Source organism: Manacus candei, unplaced genomic scaffold, assembly GCF_025592945.1.
Source record: "Manacus candei isolate 608988 ecotype Guabito, Panama unplaced genomic scaffold, ASM2559294v1 h1tg000069l, whole genome shotgun sequence".
Taxonomy (NCBI): domain Eukaryota; kingdom Metazoa; phylum Chordata; class Aves; order Passeriformes; family Pipridae; genus Manacus; species Manacus candei.
Window position 1 is genome coordinate 3,787,776 of NW_026138117.1, and position 19,350 is coordinate 3,807,125.

Genomic DNA, 19,350 nt, shown 5'->3' on the forward strand with positions numbered 1-19,350 from the left:
ATTAACCTAGGAAAAAAACCCATCAGCTTAAAGTGACATGAAACCACAGACTCCGAGTAGGATTTGCATTGAGTTTGTAACGAGGCTATTCACACGTGGAACTGAGTAACCTCCAACAGCGCACCATGCTGGAATCCTGACAAGCCCACGTGTTTCCACACAGCATGCAACTGCATTAGACATGATTTTGTATTTCCACAGCCTGTTCAACATAATTAGACTCAGAGATGAGTCCTGCTAAGACACTTGTAAAGATACTGTTGGAACATCGGTTTCCTGAATTTCATGCAACTGGATAAAGAAAAAAAGAAAAAGGAGCACTTTCTAATGCATTTGGAGAGTTTGTGCATTAAAAAGGATATCAACTCAAAGGAGGTCTACTTTATGCTTCTCCTGGATGAAGAGGCAGCTGTGTACATCTTAAGCTGATTGCCTTCTCATAGAGATCTCATACTGTTAAGACAGAACTGTAAGTAGTTTGCTAGAAATCTGGAAAGAGCTCATAAAACTTTCTGATGGACTTTATTAAAAGAAAATTAACCCACAGTACCTAAATTTCCTTCTTTGAAAGGATGCAGTAGTCAACATTAGAATTAAAATAATTTTATTTCAATGTACATGAACAGAAATAAAATATAATTTTTTAAACTTAAAGAGATATATTGCTGGGCTGGCCCAATCACAAGTGTTCTCCACTACAAGGCAGCAAATTGACTAGACCCACTTCACTGCTTTTTGGGCCAAATGGATTCAAATACCACCTCAAAAAGGGTCCTTCAGCACAAAGCAAATTTTTTTTTTGAAAACAAAAAGAAAACTCATCAACTCTTCACCTAGCCAGAAATTTTACATTGTGTCCAAGGAAGATCTCCCTTGAAAATTCTGTCCATTACTGAAGAACAGTACACAGTATGCGGTGCTATATCTAAACTTAACCATCAAGGTTTCTCCCAAATACTTTTCTCTATTCTACTCTCTTGTACAAAGCATCTCCTATAAAATCCAAACATTCACAACCACAGAATTATACAAACCCATCAACAAGGCAGTTTTCAATAAGCTTGTCGCTATGTGCTATTACCTGCTGTATCAGCTCTGACATGCAGTGTCATGACATAGATGGTACAAAGGCATTTCTCTTGGCCATCTGTTTCAGAATTCACAGAAGTTATGACTGTTTTTACAATTTATAGCACAATGCAGTTAATTTATTTAATGTCATGATATGGCACCATAAGATAAAGAATCATTTGTTAAAATGCACAATTTCTTTACTAATCATTTTGTGGGGCTTTACTGATAATAAAAGAATAAACTTAAAAAGACAACTGGAAGAGGAACTGATGGAGAAAAATAATTTTTTAAAGTGTCTGTTACCTCTTTTAATAAAGAAAAAACAGAAAAAAACTCCTGTAGCTGTCAGATTTAACAAAACCAACAGAATTCGTTCCTCACTCAACACAGTTAAACTGTGGCCTCCTTGCCACATGATGTGGATACTTGGATGAGGTTTTAAAGACATTTTTCTTCCATTATTTTAACCAGCAAATGCTCTCAGATACAGAGTTCCCCAAGCCACAGATTGCTTCACAGATTGTGGGGAAGCATTGCTATCTGCTCACCCTGTTTTCACTCTTCCTTGTGCATCTGCTTTTAGCCACTGAAACTGGATGCTGGGCCAGAGGGAACTTTGGTCTGACTTCATACAGCTGTTTCTAAGTTACTTCAAAACATTTCATAAGCTTACACTTACTAAAAACAAAATTCATCATTTGCCATGTCATTTAGTTAGAAGGACTAAGATTTTTGAATTACAAATGACTTCCAAAAGAGGAAAAAAAAATATTTAAGCTTTTTTCCGCTATGACTCAGTTGTATAAAACTGTATAGAAAAATGAGAATTATGTGCAGATGTAATGAAAAGCAGTAAGCTTTATAAAAAACATTCTTAGAAATGTACCACGCATAAACAAAAGATGATTTACAAATATATTTAGTAGCTCTTCTAGTCATCATCAGAATCTGAATCATATATCTTTCCTCTGATGGTCTTCTTATCCAGCTTTGTAAAGCTTGTTCCATACTTCTTTTGACTTTGAAAAGGTGGGTCCATCAAGTTTCCACTAGGGGAAAAGGGTAAGACAAGTTGATTAAAGACATATTCATACAGCCAATAAGCAGCATCTCTAATGACCTGTTTCTCCAGAAAAAAATCGTAAGAGACCACAATGCTGACTCCCTAAAGCCACTTTAAGCACCACCGTGATGTTGCCAGCATAAAAATCTGACCTGAACAGTTTTTCCCCTAAATACAGTTTATCCTTTCACCATCTGCTATCCCACAGGTTGAAGGCAAATAACTATTTCTAGGCTCTGAGGAAGACTATGCCCTTTTCAGGGACTCCAGAGAGCAGGACATTATTTTCAGAGCAGTGTGGAAACATGGCTCACTTTGCAAAGCCAGGGTCTGGCAAAATGAACGAAAAATGAAGCAACTCCCCCACAGCACAAGGAGTCAAAACCAAATACACAGTACTAGTAAGGTCAAGTAGGAAGCAAATTTATGCCATAAGACAATGTATTCATATTTAGCAAATTCAATACTGTTTGGTATAAATCCTGTGAAAGATTTTTCCCATAAAAGGCTGTTGCTGTCTAGAATATACATCCAAGCTGCCTTTGACTCCTCTGCAGATTTGCTTGTTACTGAACTGGGAATTACCACTTGTTCTGAGTTACAAATTTTAATTTCAGTCACTTCACCTGAAGTTCAACAGCTATTAAGCCAAATAGAACAGTGCCAAAGACATTAAAAACAAAAGACCAAAATTAACCTAAAAAAATAAAGATGACATTTGAGCCACACTGCAAAGCAAAGCAAAAAGTCTTGGTAAATAATTCTCCTGTGAAGTTAGGCTATTGTGGTGACATATCTACTACTGCCTTCTGTCCTGTAGCCTTTAATGTAGTATCTATTATGATTATATTGTACTGGTACTCAAATAATTTATTTACACTTCTTCAATTTATTTTCCTTTTCTGTACTGTTCATTGGAAAACAAACATATCCATGTGTGTGATATGGACTAAAGAGGACTTCCTGAGTTGTCTCTGAGGTAGATTTTACTGCGTTGTAGCTGCGACAAGAAGCATCTAGAGCTGATTTAGACAGGATTATATGAGATGCACAACTTTGAGGCCACATCAAAGCAGCACAGCTACTCCATACACCTCATTGGAAGAACTGGGTTTATTTTTATTACTATACAAAAAGGACAACATAACACTTACTACAAGGGCTCAATACTTTGCCAAAGAGATTCTCTTCCTTCCCTTGCCAGAGCATTCAGATTAAACTCTCATATCAAAGTTAAAAACTTTCACAGATTTTCCTGTCTGCAAGTATGTTCTCCTTGCACTTTATCTGAAAATAAAACAACCACAAACCGATTAATTACCTGTAATTAATTATGTCTGCACAGCCTAATCTCCATTCTAAGGTTTCTGTAGTGAAGTCATCAGTGTTGCCGAGATCAGTAAAGCCCACAACGTAGTCTTGCGTTTTTCCATCTTTTATTAGTGCTAGAGTGGGAATTACTTTGATGCGCAGTCTCTCGCACAGGAAAGGAGATTTTTCAGCATTTAGTTTCAAGAATTTTGTCTCAATGTGCTTTTTTGCCAATACAGTCAAATGCTTGTCCATTATTTGGCACCTGTAGAAAAAATTACCCAAAATATGTAAAGTGTTAGAATGAATACAGTGAATAACATGTATTTTAGAGAAAGTTTAAAAGGAGCAGTAAAGAGCTAGTTCTGTCATGTTACTACCTCAGACATGACTTTTCTAATTAAGAATTTAGTTTCAACAGAAACTGTGTTTTAGACGTAGCTGGATTCAATGACTAATAGAGGAACAGCCTGGAGCACCTTTAGTGCACAATTACACCATTCACTTCTCTAATTTCTTCCTAATTATTCCACATACACTTGCAAGCCTCTCTTTCATTTCTTTCATTTCTTTCTGATTTCTATTGTTCCTGCTCTAGCTTTGCTCCCTGTCAGCTGGAAAAATTTCGCTATGCAAGGTTTCTTCAGAGAAGTACTTTCAACATGTTACAGCATTTTGGATTTTTGCAGTCACTACCTTCACAGCTGAGATGCAGTAATTCACTGTAAGGGGAAAAAAAAAAGTGATTTGCACAGACTGCTACAGCAGGGCTACAGGCAAAGTATTTCACTTTTCTGTTGCCATGGAATAGGAGTAAGTATACAATTCTTTACTAATTGTTTCTCAGCTGAGGGACAGTGCCAGAACTGCTCAAAATACTTGTCAGATAGCAGAGATTTGTGGACTCGTCACCTGCAACCTCAACTCTCTGGATCATCTTCTCTAAGAAATTTGGCTTAGCTGCAAAAATGCCGATGTGATTGTCCTTCAACTAAAGAGGAGAGCTGAACAGAACAAAGAGCTGGAGGAAGCAAAGATGAAAGCAACTTGGTATGGTGGTTGGTTAACCAGAGACATGGGCTTCAAGCTGGTTGTCAGCACAACACATTTTACAAAGCACTTCCTCTAAAGTTCATTCTCCTGTCTGAGTCTACCAGACTTTGCTGGTTCAAGACGTAAGAACCAAACAACCCAAACCTGTTTCTAAGCTACTTTATTTGCAGTGACAGCTTTCAATTTCTTTGAGTAAAAGCTAGCCAAATAGAACCACCTCGTGTATTTCTGAAACTTAAACACTGAACTTATATGTGGGACACAGATACCTCACTGCATAATCCAGCCTTGACTTCTTTCAGTTTCTCACATTGAGGCTGTTTCAGTTTATATTCTGTAAGCTAGAGAGAACATAACACCTTTGGGGGAAAAAAAACCCCCAACAAACCAAAACCAGGACAACTGGCTCCTCCTTCAACAAACTACTCTACTTTCCAACTGCATTTTAACAGAACACATTGAAAGAGACCCAGTGAGGAACAGCCTATAACCCAGAACTTCTGAAATTCTTCCAAGGAAGTGGGAGATCTCATTTTCAGTTCCTATTTTGAGTCAGGACATATTCTCAGAGCTAGGTGTCTCATACCCTAAAGAAGTGCCATAATCACAAAGGCACAGTCACAAAGGGAAAGCAGCTGCAATTTGTATCCAGAGATCCTTTCAAAGTAAAAGGTTAAATTCTCAAGATGCATAGACGAGATTTTGGTTATACTTTTATTTTTGTTTGCCAGACCTGCCAAGAATATTTCTATCTGGAATAACCAAAGCCATATTTCTGAAATGCTGCTCTGCTACGGTCACTACATTCACAGATTGGCTGCCTCAAACTAAATCAATAATGAAACACAGCAGTCTCTCAAATATTGTAAAAAAGGTTGTACATTTATGTTTTAATCAATTATATAACAGAGTATTAATTGTTGTCAAATCACGTTCGGAATAACTCTAATGGAAAAAATACATTTTAAAAAAATCAAATGTCTTGAGAAGTGAGATTTGTAATGAAAGAATTTGAATACTTCTAAAAATGCCTGCTTATTTGTGGGATTTGAAAGAATAAAAGAATACATCTGTTTTTGTAGACACCTCTACACAAAAGGTTTCTTCAGCATGGCTTATTTACTATACCTGAATGTTGTATCTCTGTAGAAATGGCAAACAACATTTTTACTTTCTTTGACTTCTTGGAAAAAGTCTCTCTCACTGGGGATTTCTCTGTATTCTCCGTGTCCTTTTGAAAGCCATTCCTTTTGGAAAACATAAAAGGAAATAATTAGCATAGAGTTTGTTAGTCCTGCATCTGGTGTGCAAGCTCTACAGATTTCAGAAAAATTAAAGAGGGGGCCTGAAGTGAAAAACCATTTCATACAGTCAAAGAGAAACAAATTATATCCTGTGCTTCAGTTACATTTTCAAAATATGTAAATACCACTAGGCCTAGGCTTGGGCTTGCCTCTTTTTCAACAGCAGATATGTGGTTGAGCAGTAAGGCCACCCTTGCTTATTTGAAAATACAAATCTTGTACAGAGCTGCATAAATGTCTGCAATGCAGCCTCCCACTAAGACAAGACTAGTTCAAAGAATACCGTAACAAAAATTCTCAGCATTTGAAAAGCGCCAGTTGACAGCTTGGGCTACTCTCTCTGAAATGTTTTTGTACATTTCAGAACTCTTCTCTAAAACTTAATCAAGCCACTACATGTATTAAACAGATTTCTTTTAAGTTTTTCCTCTATGAAAAAAGCCTACTAGCTCATCTGCAATAGACGATGTTTATCTATCAAAAATACACTGAAGGGATGTTAACAGGAACCAGGCTCACAGAAAACCATTCAGAAAACACATATGCACCACTAATCATAAAATGTATGGAGAAACAGAATCTCACGAGATAAAATTTATATGTAACTTCAAAAACTGCCTGATTAAGTGTGTAAATACAGTTTACAAAAAGCTAATCTTCCAGATTTTCAACAGACACACTTAAGGAAAAATCCAGCTTCTACATTACTAGAAGTTAATTGCAGTGTATTAAAACAAGTACAAACTAAGCTAAATGATTAGAAGTAGCACAGTATGACAAAATTTGACAAAACACTTTAGTTTCCAATGAGGGAAAAAATTTTTGATAAATCACTGTTCTTGATCTTCCAGTTTTGTCTTAGCAGAGTTAAGACTAAAAAAAAAAGGCTTCTGAGCAAACCAAAGATATCCTGTAAGATAAATTAGGATAGAACAAAGAGTTTCCTGAATATTGTATACATTAAAAATTCATAGAAGTATGAGCATATGAAAAAGTCACCATGATGCAAATGACAATGAGTATGTGAGTATGCATTAATTCCCCTCTGCACAATTTTATTCTGGAATACTGTGGCAGCACACTCCTGTTACTGAGCAGTATCCTACTTCACATTTGCATTTGAAAATGTATGAGAACAGTGACTTAAGACCAAACAACATGAAAATGTTTTTGCCTGAGATCTATCACATGTTCACATCCAAGTGTTATGACTTCTGAAAAAGGAAAACACTAGAATCAAACATAAACTGAACTTCTGAAAACAAGCAAAAACAGTGTGCCACTTTCTCTACTTCTGCATTTAGAGAATCTAAGCTGCTAATGCTGCCTGTCCTCCAGCATCCCAACCATGCCATGCCATTTTACTGCATTCCCGTTTCAAAGCCTGGCATTAGCTTTTAAGGATTCCATCAGAGGCAGAGCATCTCCTCTCAACCCAATCACCTTTCCCCCATCAAAATCTATTTCTTTAGTTGGGTTTGCTTAGGTGGAGTAAGCTAAGAAACCTATGGCTTCCCTGTTTACAATTCAGGTCTCACACCATATGTTACCAAAATTTTGGTGAGAACTATTGTTCAAAGAGACTTTTGAGGGAGCACAAAGACCACAATTTGACATGAGGTATCAAGGACCAAGGGAGAATTTCTTTCCTGTAAGAAGACATGAATGGTCATACAAAGACAACATTCCACTGGGTTAGAAGGAGTGCGACAAACGATTCCACCCTAGGGACAAGGAAAAACCCGGTATCATCCTTCTACAAAATACCTTAAGAGAACAGCATGCATCACCTACATGCCACAAGTAACAATCCAGAAGCTTCAGAAGGAAGCTTCTGAAGAAAGAAAAGAAGGATCCTAAAGGATTATGAATAGGTTGCCTACAAGGCTTATGCTACCACATAGTAAAGTTCAGTGAAAATGGACACACTCAAATCTCTGTAGGAGAATCTTTATCCTATCTGTATTGTAAACAATCACAGAGGTGCTTCTCTCCTCCTGTTAAAAAACACAAAGCATGCACACATGGACAGGCACTTGCTTTCCTAGATAATTTAAAATTAATAAGTATGAAAAGGTGATGAAGAATAAAAAAAACCCCAAACCAGCAAAACAATCCCAAAGCACTTAATTCACATACACAATTTCCCTAGGATTTCCCAAAAGTCTGTTACATGTAACACATCAAGAGCCTGTACTACAGGAATTACTTGTTTCTGCTGCTGAGTCTTTTTTAGTGCCTCAAGCCTCCTCTGTTTAAGGCGTTCCAGTTCATCTTCATCCATTTGGTCCAGCTTCTGTATTTCAGCATCCAGATGTTCTTCCACAACCTTGGTAGACTGAAGGATTTCATTCTCCAGAACTTTTTGAAGTATGTCAACAGGGGTATCGGCAGCCATCTTTAGCTGGGCAGTGATCTCTTCAGAGCTGTGGAAATAGTGACACAAGGAATTAACAGTTATGCAAACAATTAAAAGCCTGATCTCTCTTGCAGTTCACACCCTAGAGAAACAAAATACTGTGCTGTTTGAAGATAGGAGTAGATAGTTCTTTTCTATACTGCAACCCCCTTTGGAGAATACTTTCACAAGGAACACAAATGGTAACAAAGATACAAGTCAAGTCCTGTTCTCTCAGCCCCAAAGCCACATATTTAAAGTGCAGAGGAAAATGAAACCACTTGTTAATATAAAGAAGAAAAAATCACCAGTTCCAAAGCAGTGAGCCAGATGCACCTACCTTTAATAAATATTCTGAAACAAGAAGATGCAGTTGGAAAGCTCCAAGCTGCTGTTATAGGAGGTATAAGATGTCTCAGAACAAATCTAAGCAATGCTCAGTATACAAGTTTCTGGCAGTAGTTTAAAGCAATTACTTTAAGCATCTCAGGCATGTTAACATATCTGTGTTAACACTCCTCATCTAGAAGAAAGATGAGGTGCTTAACAGCAAATGCTTTAGGCCAATACACTGCTTTAATTAGTCCCAGAAAACTGCTATGGCAAACACCCCCCTATGGTAGCCAGCAACAGGATTTAAAAGCCACTACCTATTGCTGTGTGAAGAAAGACAGCCAAAATTATTTTCTCCCGGCTCAAACACATCAAAAGGTACAAAATACTAACTGAGGTGCATGATGAGCTGTGACAACACAATCGATTGTTCTCACCAATAAACTGACACTGCAGAAAACTGCCAGTGTAGTGACTGACAGTCTGAAAAGGGGACAGCACACCGTCACCCTACTCAGGTTCTTAACCCGCAGGCCATGGTTCTGATGTGCTGAGTTTGGGTTCCAGGGTACTCCTGGCTGTATTTCAAAGCAGCTGAGCTGCCAGTGCCACTGGCTGTGCAAGCACGTTGCACACAGAAGCAAGAAAAGCACTTTAAGTAGCGACAGGCAAAGTACCAACACGAGGGCAGCACTCCAAGTGTACTGCAGCAGCAGCGCCCAGCCTGCCGCCACATCCACTCGTGTCACTGCCACGCTCCCCGACTCGCAGCACCTCGCCTTCCCCCCCCTCTTCCCAAAGCTGCTAACCACAAATCTCTCTGTTCCCTAACCCCTTCTCTTGTACTTCCAGAGGGAACAGGAACCTTGCCAGCGCAGATCAGAGGCCAGCAGGTCTCCAGGAGAGGGAGGGAACCCTGTTCAGCTGAGGCAGAGACTCGTCCTCCCAACAAACAGGAAGAAAAAGGAAGACCAATCCCAGCCAGGATCTACGACAGCCCGAGGGCTCCCGGCGCCCCAGGGGAATGCCGGGTGCCAACAGGATTCTCCTACGCAGCCTGAGGGTTCGGCACCACTGCCGGGGCCGCGGTTCTGCAGCTGGGCCGGGAAGGGGCGCAGGGGGCCCGGCCGAGGGGGTGGCACACGGCGGGGGCACCGCGCAGGCGCCAAGCGCCCCCCTCCGCAGGGGCGCTACAGACAACGCTACAGACAACGCACCCACCCAGCTCCGGACGAGCTCTCCCGGGACACTGCACCGCTCGCCCCGCCGGGCTCGGCACTGCCGCCCGTGGCCACGGCCCCCACACGGCCCCGGCACCGCCGCTCACCCTCCACCGGCCGCGCCCCGACCGCGGTATCGCGAGAGACAGCGCGGGGCGGGGCGCGCGCGGAGCTGACTCCCCGGCGCGCCGATTGGCCGGGCCGGCGACCGCGCGTCCCTACGGGCGGCCCCGCCCGCGCCCGCGGAACTCCTCCCGACGCGCTGATTGGCCGCGGACGCCTGACGTGCGCGTGCGCCCCGCGCGCGTGCCGGGTGCGTGTGTGCGCCGCACCTGCGCCCCGGGCGGCCCCCCCTCCTGCCGCGCCGCCGCAGCCCCGCCCCGAGGAGGCCCCGCCCCCCGCCCTCCCCTCACCGGCGGGGCTGTGCCGGACCGGGCGCCGCGCGTTCCCACGGCCCTCCCGCGCTGCCACGGGCGGGGCTCGGCCGCGGGCGGCGGGGGCGTGGCACCGCCCTTCCAAGCCCCACCCTTCCCGTTCCAGGCGCTCCGGAGGCTCTGGCGGCTGTAGCGGGAAGTGGGAGCTGGGATCGTGCGCCGCCGCTGCCGCCGGTATTTTGGGGATTCCTCCTCGGGGTTGTGCGTGTGTTGCCGGGGCCGCAGCCCCGCGGGGGTGTGTCGGCCGGGAGCCCCGGGGCCGGGCCCCCGGAGCGAGGGCGGGAGGTGAGTCACGCTGCAGGAGCGGGGCCGCCCCGGCGAGAAGGTGGGATGTGCTGCAGCAGCAGGGGCTCGTCGTCTCTGCTTCCTCTTGTAAGTGCGCTGGAAGGTCCTCTGATTTAAATAATGGGATATTAAAGCGTATCTTCAAAAAAAACAACTCAAGTGTTCTGCTGTCGTCTTTCTTTGAAATCTGACTCCCCAGTACCGAAGTGGGCTGACAGGCAAGGTGCGGCGGGAAGATAAACTCATCCTTATCTGAAGTCTGCTGGGAGCCTGGGTGGGAGAGGTTGATAGGGAGCTACAGCTGTTCAAAGGCAGAGAGAAATAAGAAAGTTAGGGTTTTAGGGAGTGAAGCAATCCTCGGGTTGCAAGGTGAAGAGATCTGCTCTGTCCGTCAGAGGAATTACTGTGATGGAGTGATGACGACAGAACACGTGCAGCTCTCAAAGCCTATTAAATACATAGAGTGATGGCTGTGCTCCCTGTGAGTGTTGTTATTCCTACTCCACCTTGCTTTACTCTTGTCAGGAGGAGGTGGGGGTGCAGCAGAGAGCCCCTCTGCCTCAATACGCTGTTTGCTGCCTTGCTTCCATGCTGTGTGTCTGTGGATGTCAGCTGCCTCCTGCCCCACAGCAGCAGGACCTGGACTCTCCTGTGAGACAGCCCAGCAGCGTGTCTGCTCCCAAGGCTCCTTGGAGGGAAGTGGGAGGGAAAGTTTTGTACACTGAGAAAGTTTGGCAAAGGGGGGAATGAATTACCATCCTTTTAGTGCTGCCCGGCAGCCAATTTCCCTGCCATGGAACATCTTCCATCCCTGGAGCTGAGTTTGGTCACTGCCACAAACCCAGTGCTGCCTCCTTGGCCCCCCCTGTAAGGGCCAGTCACCTCAGAGTCAGATGGTGGAGTTTTGGTTACACTTCACTTCCAACGTGGGGGAGTGCTGGGGATGATGGACCAGCAGAGCCCACGAAGGGCTGGGGGAAAACTCCTTGTGTGCCCAGAGGAGCAGTGAGGTGTCCTGGGCATGTCCCACACCTGAGCTACTGCCTGGTCACTGTCCTGCTGCTCTGTTCCCTAAAAACTTCCCCCTTAGCCTTTCCGTTCCCACACTTAGACCTAGCCTTTCTATTTGCCTACCGGTAAAACCTTTCCAAACATGTTAAATTTGACTGTTCAGTCAGGTTTCGGGGCTAAATGGGCCACAATCCTGCCAGCAAGTCTTAGGCCCACTGGGGAGGCAGGAGGGAAACTACAGATTCGGGGCGTCCCTTAGACGTTCTCCCGGGGGCTGCCCGAGGGCCAGACCGACGGGATCGGGGCCGGTTCCAGGAGCCTCTCGGTCGCCGCCCGTTCCCCCTCCGGCCGCCGGGGGGCGCCAGCGCCCGGAGGCCTCACAGCGTGGCGGGGCGGGGGCGGGGCGGGGCGAGCGCGTGCGCAGCGCGCGGCGGTGCCATATGCGCGGGGCGGTGCGCGGGCTGCGCTGAGGGGTCGCGCGCCGGTGTCGCCGCCATGGGCAAGAAGCAGAAGAACCGGAGCGAGGAGAGGTGAGGGGTACGGGGATTGCCCCCCGCTCGTCCCGCCACCGGGACCCCTGCCCCGGGCCGCCCGCGGCGGCGTGACACGGCCCACACGGCGCTGAGTCAGGCGTCGGGCCCGGCCGGGGCTCGCGGCCTCGTCGCAGGCGGGGCGCGTCAGGCCTGGCTCGGCCCGGCCGTGCGTGTGTTTGTCCGTGAGGGGCAGGCGGCTCGATTGCCAGCCGAAAAATAGCCGCTTAGTGCAATTGCGGTGCCTCAGGTGTTGGTTTATTAATTATTTTTTCTCTCTTATCGGGCGTTAGTGCAATAGATCGTGCTGAGACAGTGATATCTACGTGCTTCATGCTGTGACAGAGATATCTGCGTGTTTAATAAATGCAGATGTTGGATATTCTAGTGGTTGGATGGTAGGAGGATCGCCTCTGTGGTTATGTCTGTATCGTCGTGGACACTGCCGCATCTGTGAACTTTTTTTGTGTGTGAGAGTTTCCTATAGAGGCAGCTGTATTAACCATATGGAATGCTGACTGAGTGGCGTTGTGTGTATATACACAAGCAGGAGAGAACGTGTTTTTACTTGTCACTGTAAAGTAACTAATACAAAGATACTGTAAGTTTGAAGAGTGTTTTTAACTTTTAATACTGACAAGTAGTTAAATAAAAACTGATGTCTTAAAATGTGTATAGGCTATAAACTACAACTTTTTTCCCTTAACTTTTTGAGCCATTAGGTGTTCTTAATTCGGATCTAAATGTTACAAAAAAGAAAGAGCAATAATGTAGTTGCAGTTACCCTCACTGCTGCTGAGTCCTAAGGTCGGTGTTTTCATTCTGGTGGTGGAGAGGAGCTGTTATGGGGAGCTGTCACATCAGGTGTCCTTCACAAGGAGCATATGGTGGCTCGTGTTGGCTGTTTCATCTTGCTCACTCAAGGATCCACTTGACATCATTTTTATATGCTTGCTAATGTGACTTTGCTCTTCACTGGTTACTCCATGAAGCTCCATGGTGAGCAAACTCCGTTGGTTAGCTCCACATTAAATCCAAATGTATGAGAGGCACTGAGTGTTAAATGCTGTTCCTTTCCTGTTTGTTACCCTTAAAACCAGTTTTGTCCAGCTCTGCATTTTCTTTAGCCAGCCTCTGTCAAGTTGTGGGGTGTCCTGTGCCGAGTCTCTAGAAGACATCTCTGTTAATCCAGGCCTGCACTCCACTGCGTCCTGTCTCTTCGCTTTTCAAGGCCACTGCTCCCATACCAGGCCTGTATTTCTCTACACTACATCATTGTTGTAGAGTTGTGAATATCTCATTCTGTGCAGTGCCTGCTCCTCAGTGGTGTCTGTATGAAACTATGGTTGCAGCATGCTTGGGCAAACAGAAGTGGAACAAATTAGACACAGGCACCTGGTCAAGTAGAGAAATTGCTGTCACAGCTAAATCAAGGAACAGTTGCAGACAGGTCAAGAGACGTTCAGCCAAAGTAAGCCTTGGAAATCTAGTGATGTTTTGGAATAGGTGTTACCTGCAGAGGTAACTTCTGTTGTCTGGTGGTGTTGGTTCTAGCTGACATCCCTGTGAATGTCAAGTTCCCTGAGGGAGAGACTGCATCACGTATTTGCATCTGTAGCTTCAGTTTGGACTTCCAGCATTCCTGATCGGTCTCCCTTCTGTTTCCAGTAGAGTGAGCGAGGAACAGCTTTGCATAATCAAAGGCTCCCAGTTGGATTTGCTTGCCACATCTTCAGTTTTGTGCTATGCAGTGTTATTTGTGTCATCCTCCTTCTCCTCTCTCCTTCCCCAACAATTATGTTACAGGTACAATCCCTTACATCCCTTTTGATTGCAGCTCCCAAAGCATGTGGCAGCTCACAGGCACAACTCGCAATGCAGAGGAAGCAGGAGGGAAGATGCAGGTGGTATGTTTGTGTTTTGTGAATATTGATTTGAGAATTGATGTGGTGGCAGGAAGGAGATTTTCTGCTCATCTTCTGACACAGTGAGACAAGTTATGAAAGGTACAAGTCATGTTTACTTTGCTTTTCTCCCATCACTCCCATAGCTTTGACTTCTGTAGTGGAGTTTCCTCCTCACTTGTTTCTGCTGAGTACAGTGGAGGTCATACCAATGAGTATTGTTATATGTCTGGGAAGTGTGCTGGGAAATGAGGGTGCAGATGAATTTTGTCCCTGTGTACTTATACCCTGTTCCTATGACAAGATCCTGAGTGAGATGGTAGCTGTGGTGAGCAGGAAAAGAATAGGAATGCAGGACTTGGCTGTTATGAATACAGATTGCTGCCTGAACACTACAAATTGGTTCCTACTCTTATCAGCACCTCTGTTATGCTCTGCTGGAACTCTTTTATTGACTGCTTGATTGCTGTGCGTCTGCCAATAAAGAACATGTTTATCTAGAACGGTCAGATACATGGTCACGGTGTGGTGTGTTAAGTGCTTCGTAAAGGTGGAGGGTGTCGGGTCACAAATAGCTTGTAAGACATTGGGAAGTTGCTTTAATTGTATCCTCTTTGGCATTTTTGTGTCGATCACTCATTTTCAGATGAAACTTCTTAGCAAATATTTCAACGAAAACATGATGTATCTGAGTTTTCAGGCTTTCCTAATTGAAGAGCAGGTGTTCTGATGTGTAGTCTAGCTCGTTCTGGAAGTGGTGTTGTGCTTTGGCTCTTTGATAGAGTTGTAGTGGCAGAAGGTGTGTCAAGGTTCTATTCTGCTGGCTTTGGAATTTAGTTAGGATTTTTTTTTTAAATGTGTGGGAAGAAAGGCTGTTGTAAACTACCGAACTGTGCTTTGAATCCAAGCCTCAAACTGCTGTTGTAGATTTCCTAGTAAGTGTGCTACGTGCTCTATGTTACAGATTATTGCCAACCTAGAATATGGATCTTTCCCCTTGATGGTGTTAGATTTTGATGTGTTTTTCCTCTTCTCCCAGCTTTAAGTCATATTCCTCTTCTCTGAGTGGTTTTCCTTAGGTTCCAGTAGGTAGTATTTAGGTATGTTTGTTCTTCTGTGTTTTAATAAAGTGACCTGTTGCCTTGGCATACCAGTCTGATCATTCATGCTTATTGCTTTAGAAGTTCCGGGTGCCAGCTGTGATTCTGCAGCCAAGAGTGAACACTGCTGCTAAAATAAGACTTACAGTGCTCTTGCTGATGTATTGCTTTCTGGTCTACAAATTAAATCACTGGTATTGTCTACTAGTCGTTCTCTTTGGCTCCTTTTTTTATTAGTGTGTTAAGTAAAATCTTCTTAATGTCCTGTAGGAAAGCTCTCTGAAGGCTTGAAAGTGTACAAACACCTGTAGTTTGGAAACATTCTGTACACCAGAAAATTTACAATAAGTGTCTCTATCTGCTTCTCAAAAGTATTTCCTCATGCAAAGCTTTCTGTAGCTCTGGCAAGAACAGCTATAAACCCTTGAGATTCCTGTTTTGCCAATCTCATCTGGAAGATGTAATAAAATAATGCAAAATAACTCCTCCATTGCAGAAATTTATTGGTCTGTTCTATGCAAATATATATTTATTCCTCTCAAATTTAGTTTTTAACACTGGAATTTCATATATATATAAGAAAACTATCTTTATATCAGTTGGATTTTTTTAAAGCAAAGCATCATTGTAAAAAGACTATAAGGATCTTTAAATATTTGTGATAAAGGCAAGATAAACCAAAAAGCACTACACTAAGGAGATTGTAAGAAGCAGCTTTTCTTGTCAAAATATTGATACTCTTTATCTATTACCTCCATGAAGGCATCTAAATCTTATGTATAACTATGTTTCTGAAAAGTGTGAAAATAGTACATCACAAACCAGCAGGAATTGCAGAATCTGTTCTTTCATTTCTCTGAAGACCTCTGGAAAGCCTTGCTTATAATAGAGGTTTATGGTAAGTTAAGCTTTTGGTGTTCTTGTTGGCACTCATAACATCAAGCCAGACAAGCTCTACGTACCTTTCCTGGTTTTAATTGGATTAGTGCTGCCATATTTTCCTGACTCTGGGCTCATGTGCGTTGCTCTACATTTGTTTTGTGCTGTTCATCCCTTAAAAGCTGCATAGGAGTGAAGGTTACAGTTCTGGACAAAGTCTCCAATTTAGTAACTTGTAGTGCTTGCATAATACTCGTTTTCCTCCTCCTTCTGACTCGTCCACAAAAATAGTCTCTTAGGACTGGTAGAGGAGATAATTTTTCTGCACACAAATTATGTATGCACATAATTCAGTCATTAAGCTTGGCAGAAAAAGTGCAGCACAAACTGGTGGATGTTCTGGCCTGAAAGCAGTTAGTACCTTACAGAAGTGTTTTGATGGTCCTGGTGTTTGCAGCATGGATGACTTATTCTTTCTGTATGTCAGTTTGGTGTTGGTTTTTTTTTTTTTTTTTACAATAGTTCTGAAATTTTAAGTCTTAAGACTGAAATATGTTTCTTTAAATACACACTGCAAGATGAAGTGTTGGTTTTAATTACAGTTAATGTAGATGGGCATCCTTTGCTCTTCAGGATTATAGACAATCTAAAGTGTATTTTGTGAAGTTGTTTTAAATGGTATTTTTGTGATGTATTTTGATTTTTATACAGTGACATGTGTAGCTGTGAAACTCTGAACTTGGAGGTAGTTTCTATCGTCTCTGCACTTTTCCTAAACAGACAAAACCCAAAAGAACTAGGTCAAGGAAGACCGAATGCTAGTTTTTTACTTAGTGTTTCATATTCCATGCTTTTAGGCATCTTATTCTCTTGAGATGTAAACACATAAATTGAACCTTGAAGAGCCGCTTTCTTCCAGAGATCCGTGTTGCCAGCTACTAGCCACAACAAAAGCTTTTTATCTTGAAGTATTGTTATATCTTTGTTTAAATGGGAATTTTAGGCTGTGGTGTGGTTTTGTTTTTTTTTTTAATCTGAGTCGAATAAAGGAAACGTTCTGTTTTTCTAGAACCTGTTTGGGTTGAAGGTTAGGTTTTCTGTCTTTTTTCAGAAGGTTTTGATTAGCTGATAGTTATACCACTCTTTTTCCCCAGCCAAACTTGAAAGAGAAGGCATGGCTCTTTAATATTAAAAATTGAATCATTGCCTTGGGAGCCTGAATGAAAAGCAATTACCCTTTTAATCAGATTTTACTTATTTGCTGTCTCATGTAATTAGGTAGCTTCACCAGCTTCCTTCATCTTTGAAAAATCACAAAGGTGTAGTTTCATGTCAAACTCAATTGAGTTGAGCTGTCAGACCTTTCAAGCCTTTTGGTGCTACTCTCACTGTCCCCCCCCACCAGCTGTAACTGCTTCCAGTGCAGTGGATTTAGTGCTTATGTGCCCACAGTACAGCTCAGGTGTGTGATTTGATCTGCCACCAAAAAAGTGTTTTCTGCAAGGATTTGTGGCCACAGGATTGCCCGCCTGAGCTGATGAGAGGGACAAGAGTGGCTGGGAATGGGGAATGAAGTCACTTCTCCCCTTACCTGCCCATAGCTCAAGAAAAATGCAAGAGGAGGGTGTCCTATTTGTGGGGCTGTGATTTTTGTTTTTATTCTTTAGGCACCGACAATAGCAGTGGTGGGTTGTATAGCTAATGCTCGCATGGACATTGCTTCACTTTTTGGGCTGAGGAAGGAGTGCAGCTCATTCTTTCCTGAATTTCAAACTGTCTCAGCATATGTAATTTAAATGTTTTCAGTGGGGGGAAAAACCATGTGGCTGCTTCTACTCTAAAAGGAGAAGTTTGTGGTGTTCATGTACTTTGATAGGTCAAACTAGAAGGCGGACAGGGCTTTGTTTTCATGTTTTGAATAGCCCTGCTGAGCCAGCAGATGCTTGCATTTTTAGTGTCATAACCCACTTAAAGGTTGTGCGGGGTTTTGAACAATTAAATGATAACTTCCAAAGTGGAACCAGCTTCTCTAGAGGAACTTATATTGGCATTCTGTCTTTCAAACAGTCTTAATGCCTACAGGTAAAAACACCTACAAATAAGCCATTCAGCATTGGTAACTTGCTGTTTTTGGATAACCTTGTATTTAGAAATGAATCCTTGTTACTTGGCTTATTACCCACATATATGGAGGATGGGCAAGGTGCTCTAGGGAAGTAATGGTAAAGATCTCTCTAAAAATATTAGTTTTAATTGGTCTAAAACTACTACAAAACTAAACACATGGAAACAGATGATTCAGCTTCTTTTCAGTCTTTTTAAAGGTCAAGGGCTTTTTTTTTTTTTTTTAAGCAAAAGAAAATGACCTAATGACAATGATGTTCCTTAGAAGGTGGTTAGAAGAGCTGGTGTCATGTAAATGATGAAATATCTCCAAAGTTGCCTCAGCAAAAATGAGTCTTCTGATTATGCAGGAATGTGGGCAGGGAGCTCACAGCAGTGATGCAACTTTCTCGCTGTATTGACTTGCTGACTCTTCTGCCCCATGGTCATTAATGTTTGAGTGGGGTTTTTTAGGTCAGTCTTTTATCATATGGTGCTTTCTTACCTTTCAGTTTCACCTTTACAGAGACAGCCTAAAACAGATCTTATGTAAAAGACTTTTAGCATAATTTGTCTTAGCATGTTAGCTTTAAGATGAAGGCAAGCGTTAGTAATCATGTTTGTCTTGGTCAGTGCAATGGATCAAAAAGTGCTTGTAATCTGTGAGTCTGTGAGTACTCTTTAATTTTAGTTTCAGCAGGAGAGTGTTATCCTGTTGACTTTCTTTTTAAAGCTGGAAGTTGGATTTCCAGTAGTTAAGGGTTTGTCTCTTTTTAAGCTGAATTCTTCCACTTAATTTCTGCAGTTTCATTTACCTAATTTCAGTAGAGTCAAATTGCTATGAATGAGGGCAACTCAGCTCCTTTGTATAATCCTGTTGTTCCACTCTTTCAGCTCATGAATGGATTAGTAGTTTCCTTTGCTCTTTATCTCACTGCTGCCTAGTCAGGATGCCATCTCTGTCTTGTGTAGCTGTTTATAATGAAGTTTTTCCCTGTAATTTTGGGATATATAATGTAGGTATGGTCATAAGTGTACTGAAAGTCCTAATTGTGTGTGTTCTTAAAAAAGCACTTGAGGAAAGCATGCACATTTGCTGGTGGTCTTGCTAATGTCATGAGCTTGTCTGTTATTAAAGAATATCTGTGAAATGCTGTTGGTGTCAGTTGCCTTTCCTTCACTAGATCTGGCATGGAAAGCTGGAGGAGCTTATTTGTTAAGGAAGAGCAGTAACACATTTTAGCTGCAGAAGTTCACTCAGCAAAGAAAAATTATAAAAGCCTATTAGCTCTTATTTCAATAGCTGTAGTCCTGTCTTCCTGCATTTGGCTTTGTTTGCCTTGGCAAT

The 19,350-nt window shown here is 42.8% G+C and overlaps 2 protein-coding genes across 5 annotated transcripts in view; one reads left to right on the forward strand and one right to left on the reverse strand.

Moving 5' to 3' along the window:
- Positions 1-587: 587 nt before the first annotated feature.
- Positions 588-9,966, reverse strand: TXNDC9 (thioredoxin domain containing 9). 4 transcript variants are annotated; one of them, XM_051806834.1, is made up of 5 exons: positions 9,864-9,966; positions 8,015-8,231; positions 5,630-5,748; positions 3,459-3,713; positions 588-2,123 (listed from the first exon to the last, which is right to left on the reverse strand). In XM_051806834.1, the coding sequence occupies exons 2-5, from the start codon at positions 8,201-8,203 to the stop codon at positions 2,006-2,008; spliced, it is 681 nt and encodes a 226-aa protein (XP_051662794.1). In that variant the 5' UTR covers positions 8,204-8,231; positions 9,864-9,966; the 3' UTR covers positions 588-2,005. The 4 variants fall into 4 exon arrangements, with proteins under 4 accessions (XP_051662794.1, XP_051662797.1, XP_051662796.1 ...); XM_051806837.1 differs by having other exon boundaries at positions 9,758-9,921; XM_051806836.1 differs by lacking the exon at positions 9,864-9,966 and adding an exon at positions 9,754-9,862.
- A 1,921-nt stretch (positions 9,967-11,887) lies between these two features.
- The window catches only part of EIF5B (eukaryotic translation initiation factor 5B), a 36,567-nt gene continuing 29,104 nt past the window's right edge, over positions 11,888-19,350 (forward strand). The window contains exon 1 of the mRNA XM_051806790.1: positions 11,888-12,016. Coding sequence (XP_051662750.1) covers positions 11,982-12,016 — 35 coding nt within the window. The 5' untranslated portion in view covers positions 11,888-11,981. The remainder of the gene's footprint in view (positions 12,017-19,350) is intronic.

Coding starts and splice junctions, on each gene's coding strand:
- TXNDC9 (XM_051806834.1), bottom strand. CDS start 8,203: ATGGCTGCCGATACCCCTGTTGACATACTTCAAAAAGTTCTGGAGAAT. Junction 3,714..5,629: donor TACAGAGATACAACATTCAG/GTATAGTAAATA, acceptor TTTTTTCTACAG/GTGCCAAATAATGGACAAGC. Junction 2,124..3,458: donor GCAGACATAATTAATTACAG/GTAATTAATCGG, acceptor CTTTTCCCCTAG/TGGAAACTTGATGGACCCAC.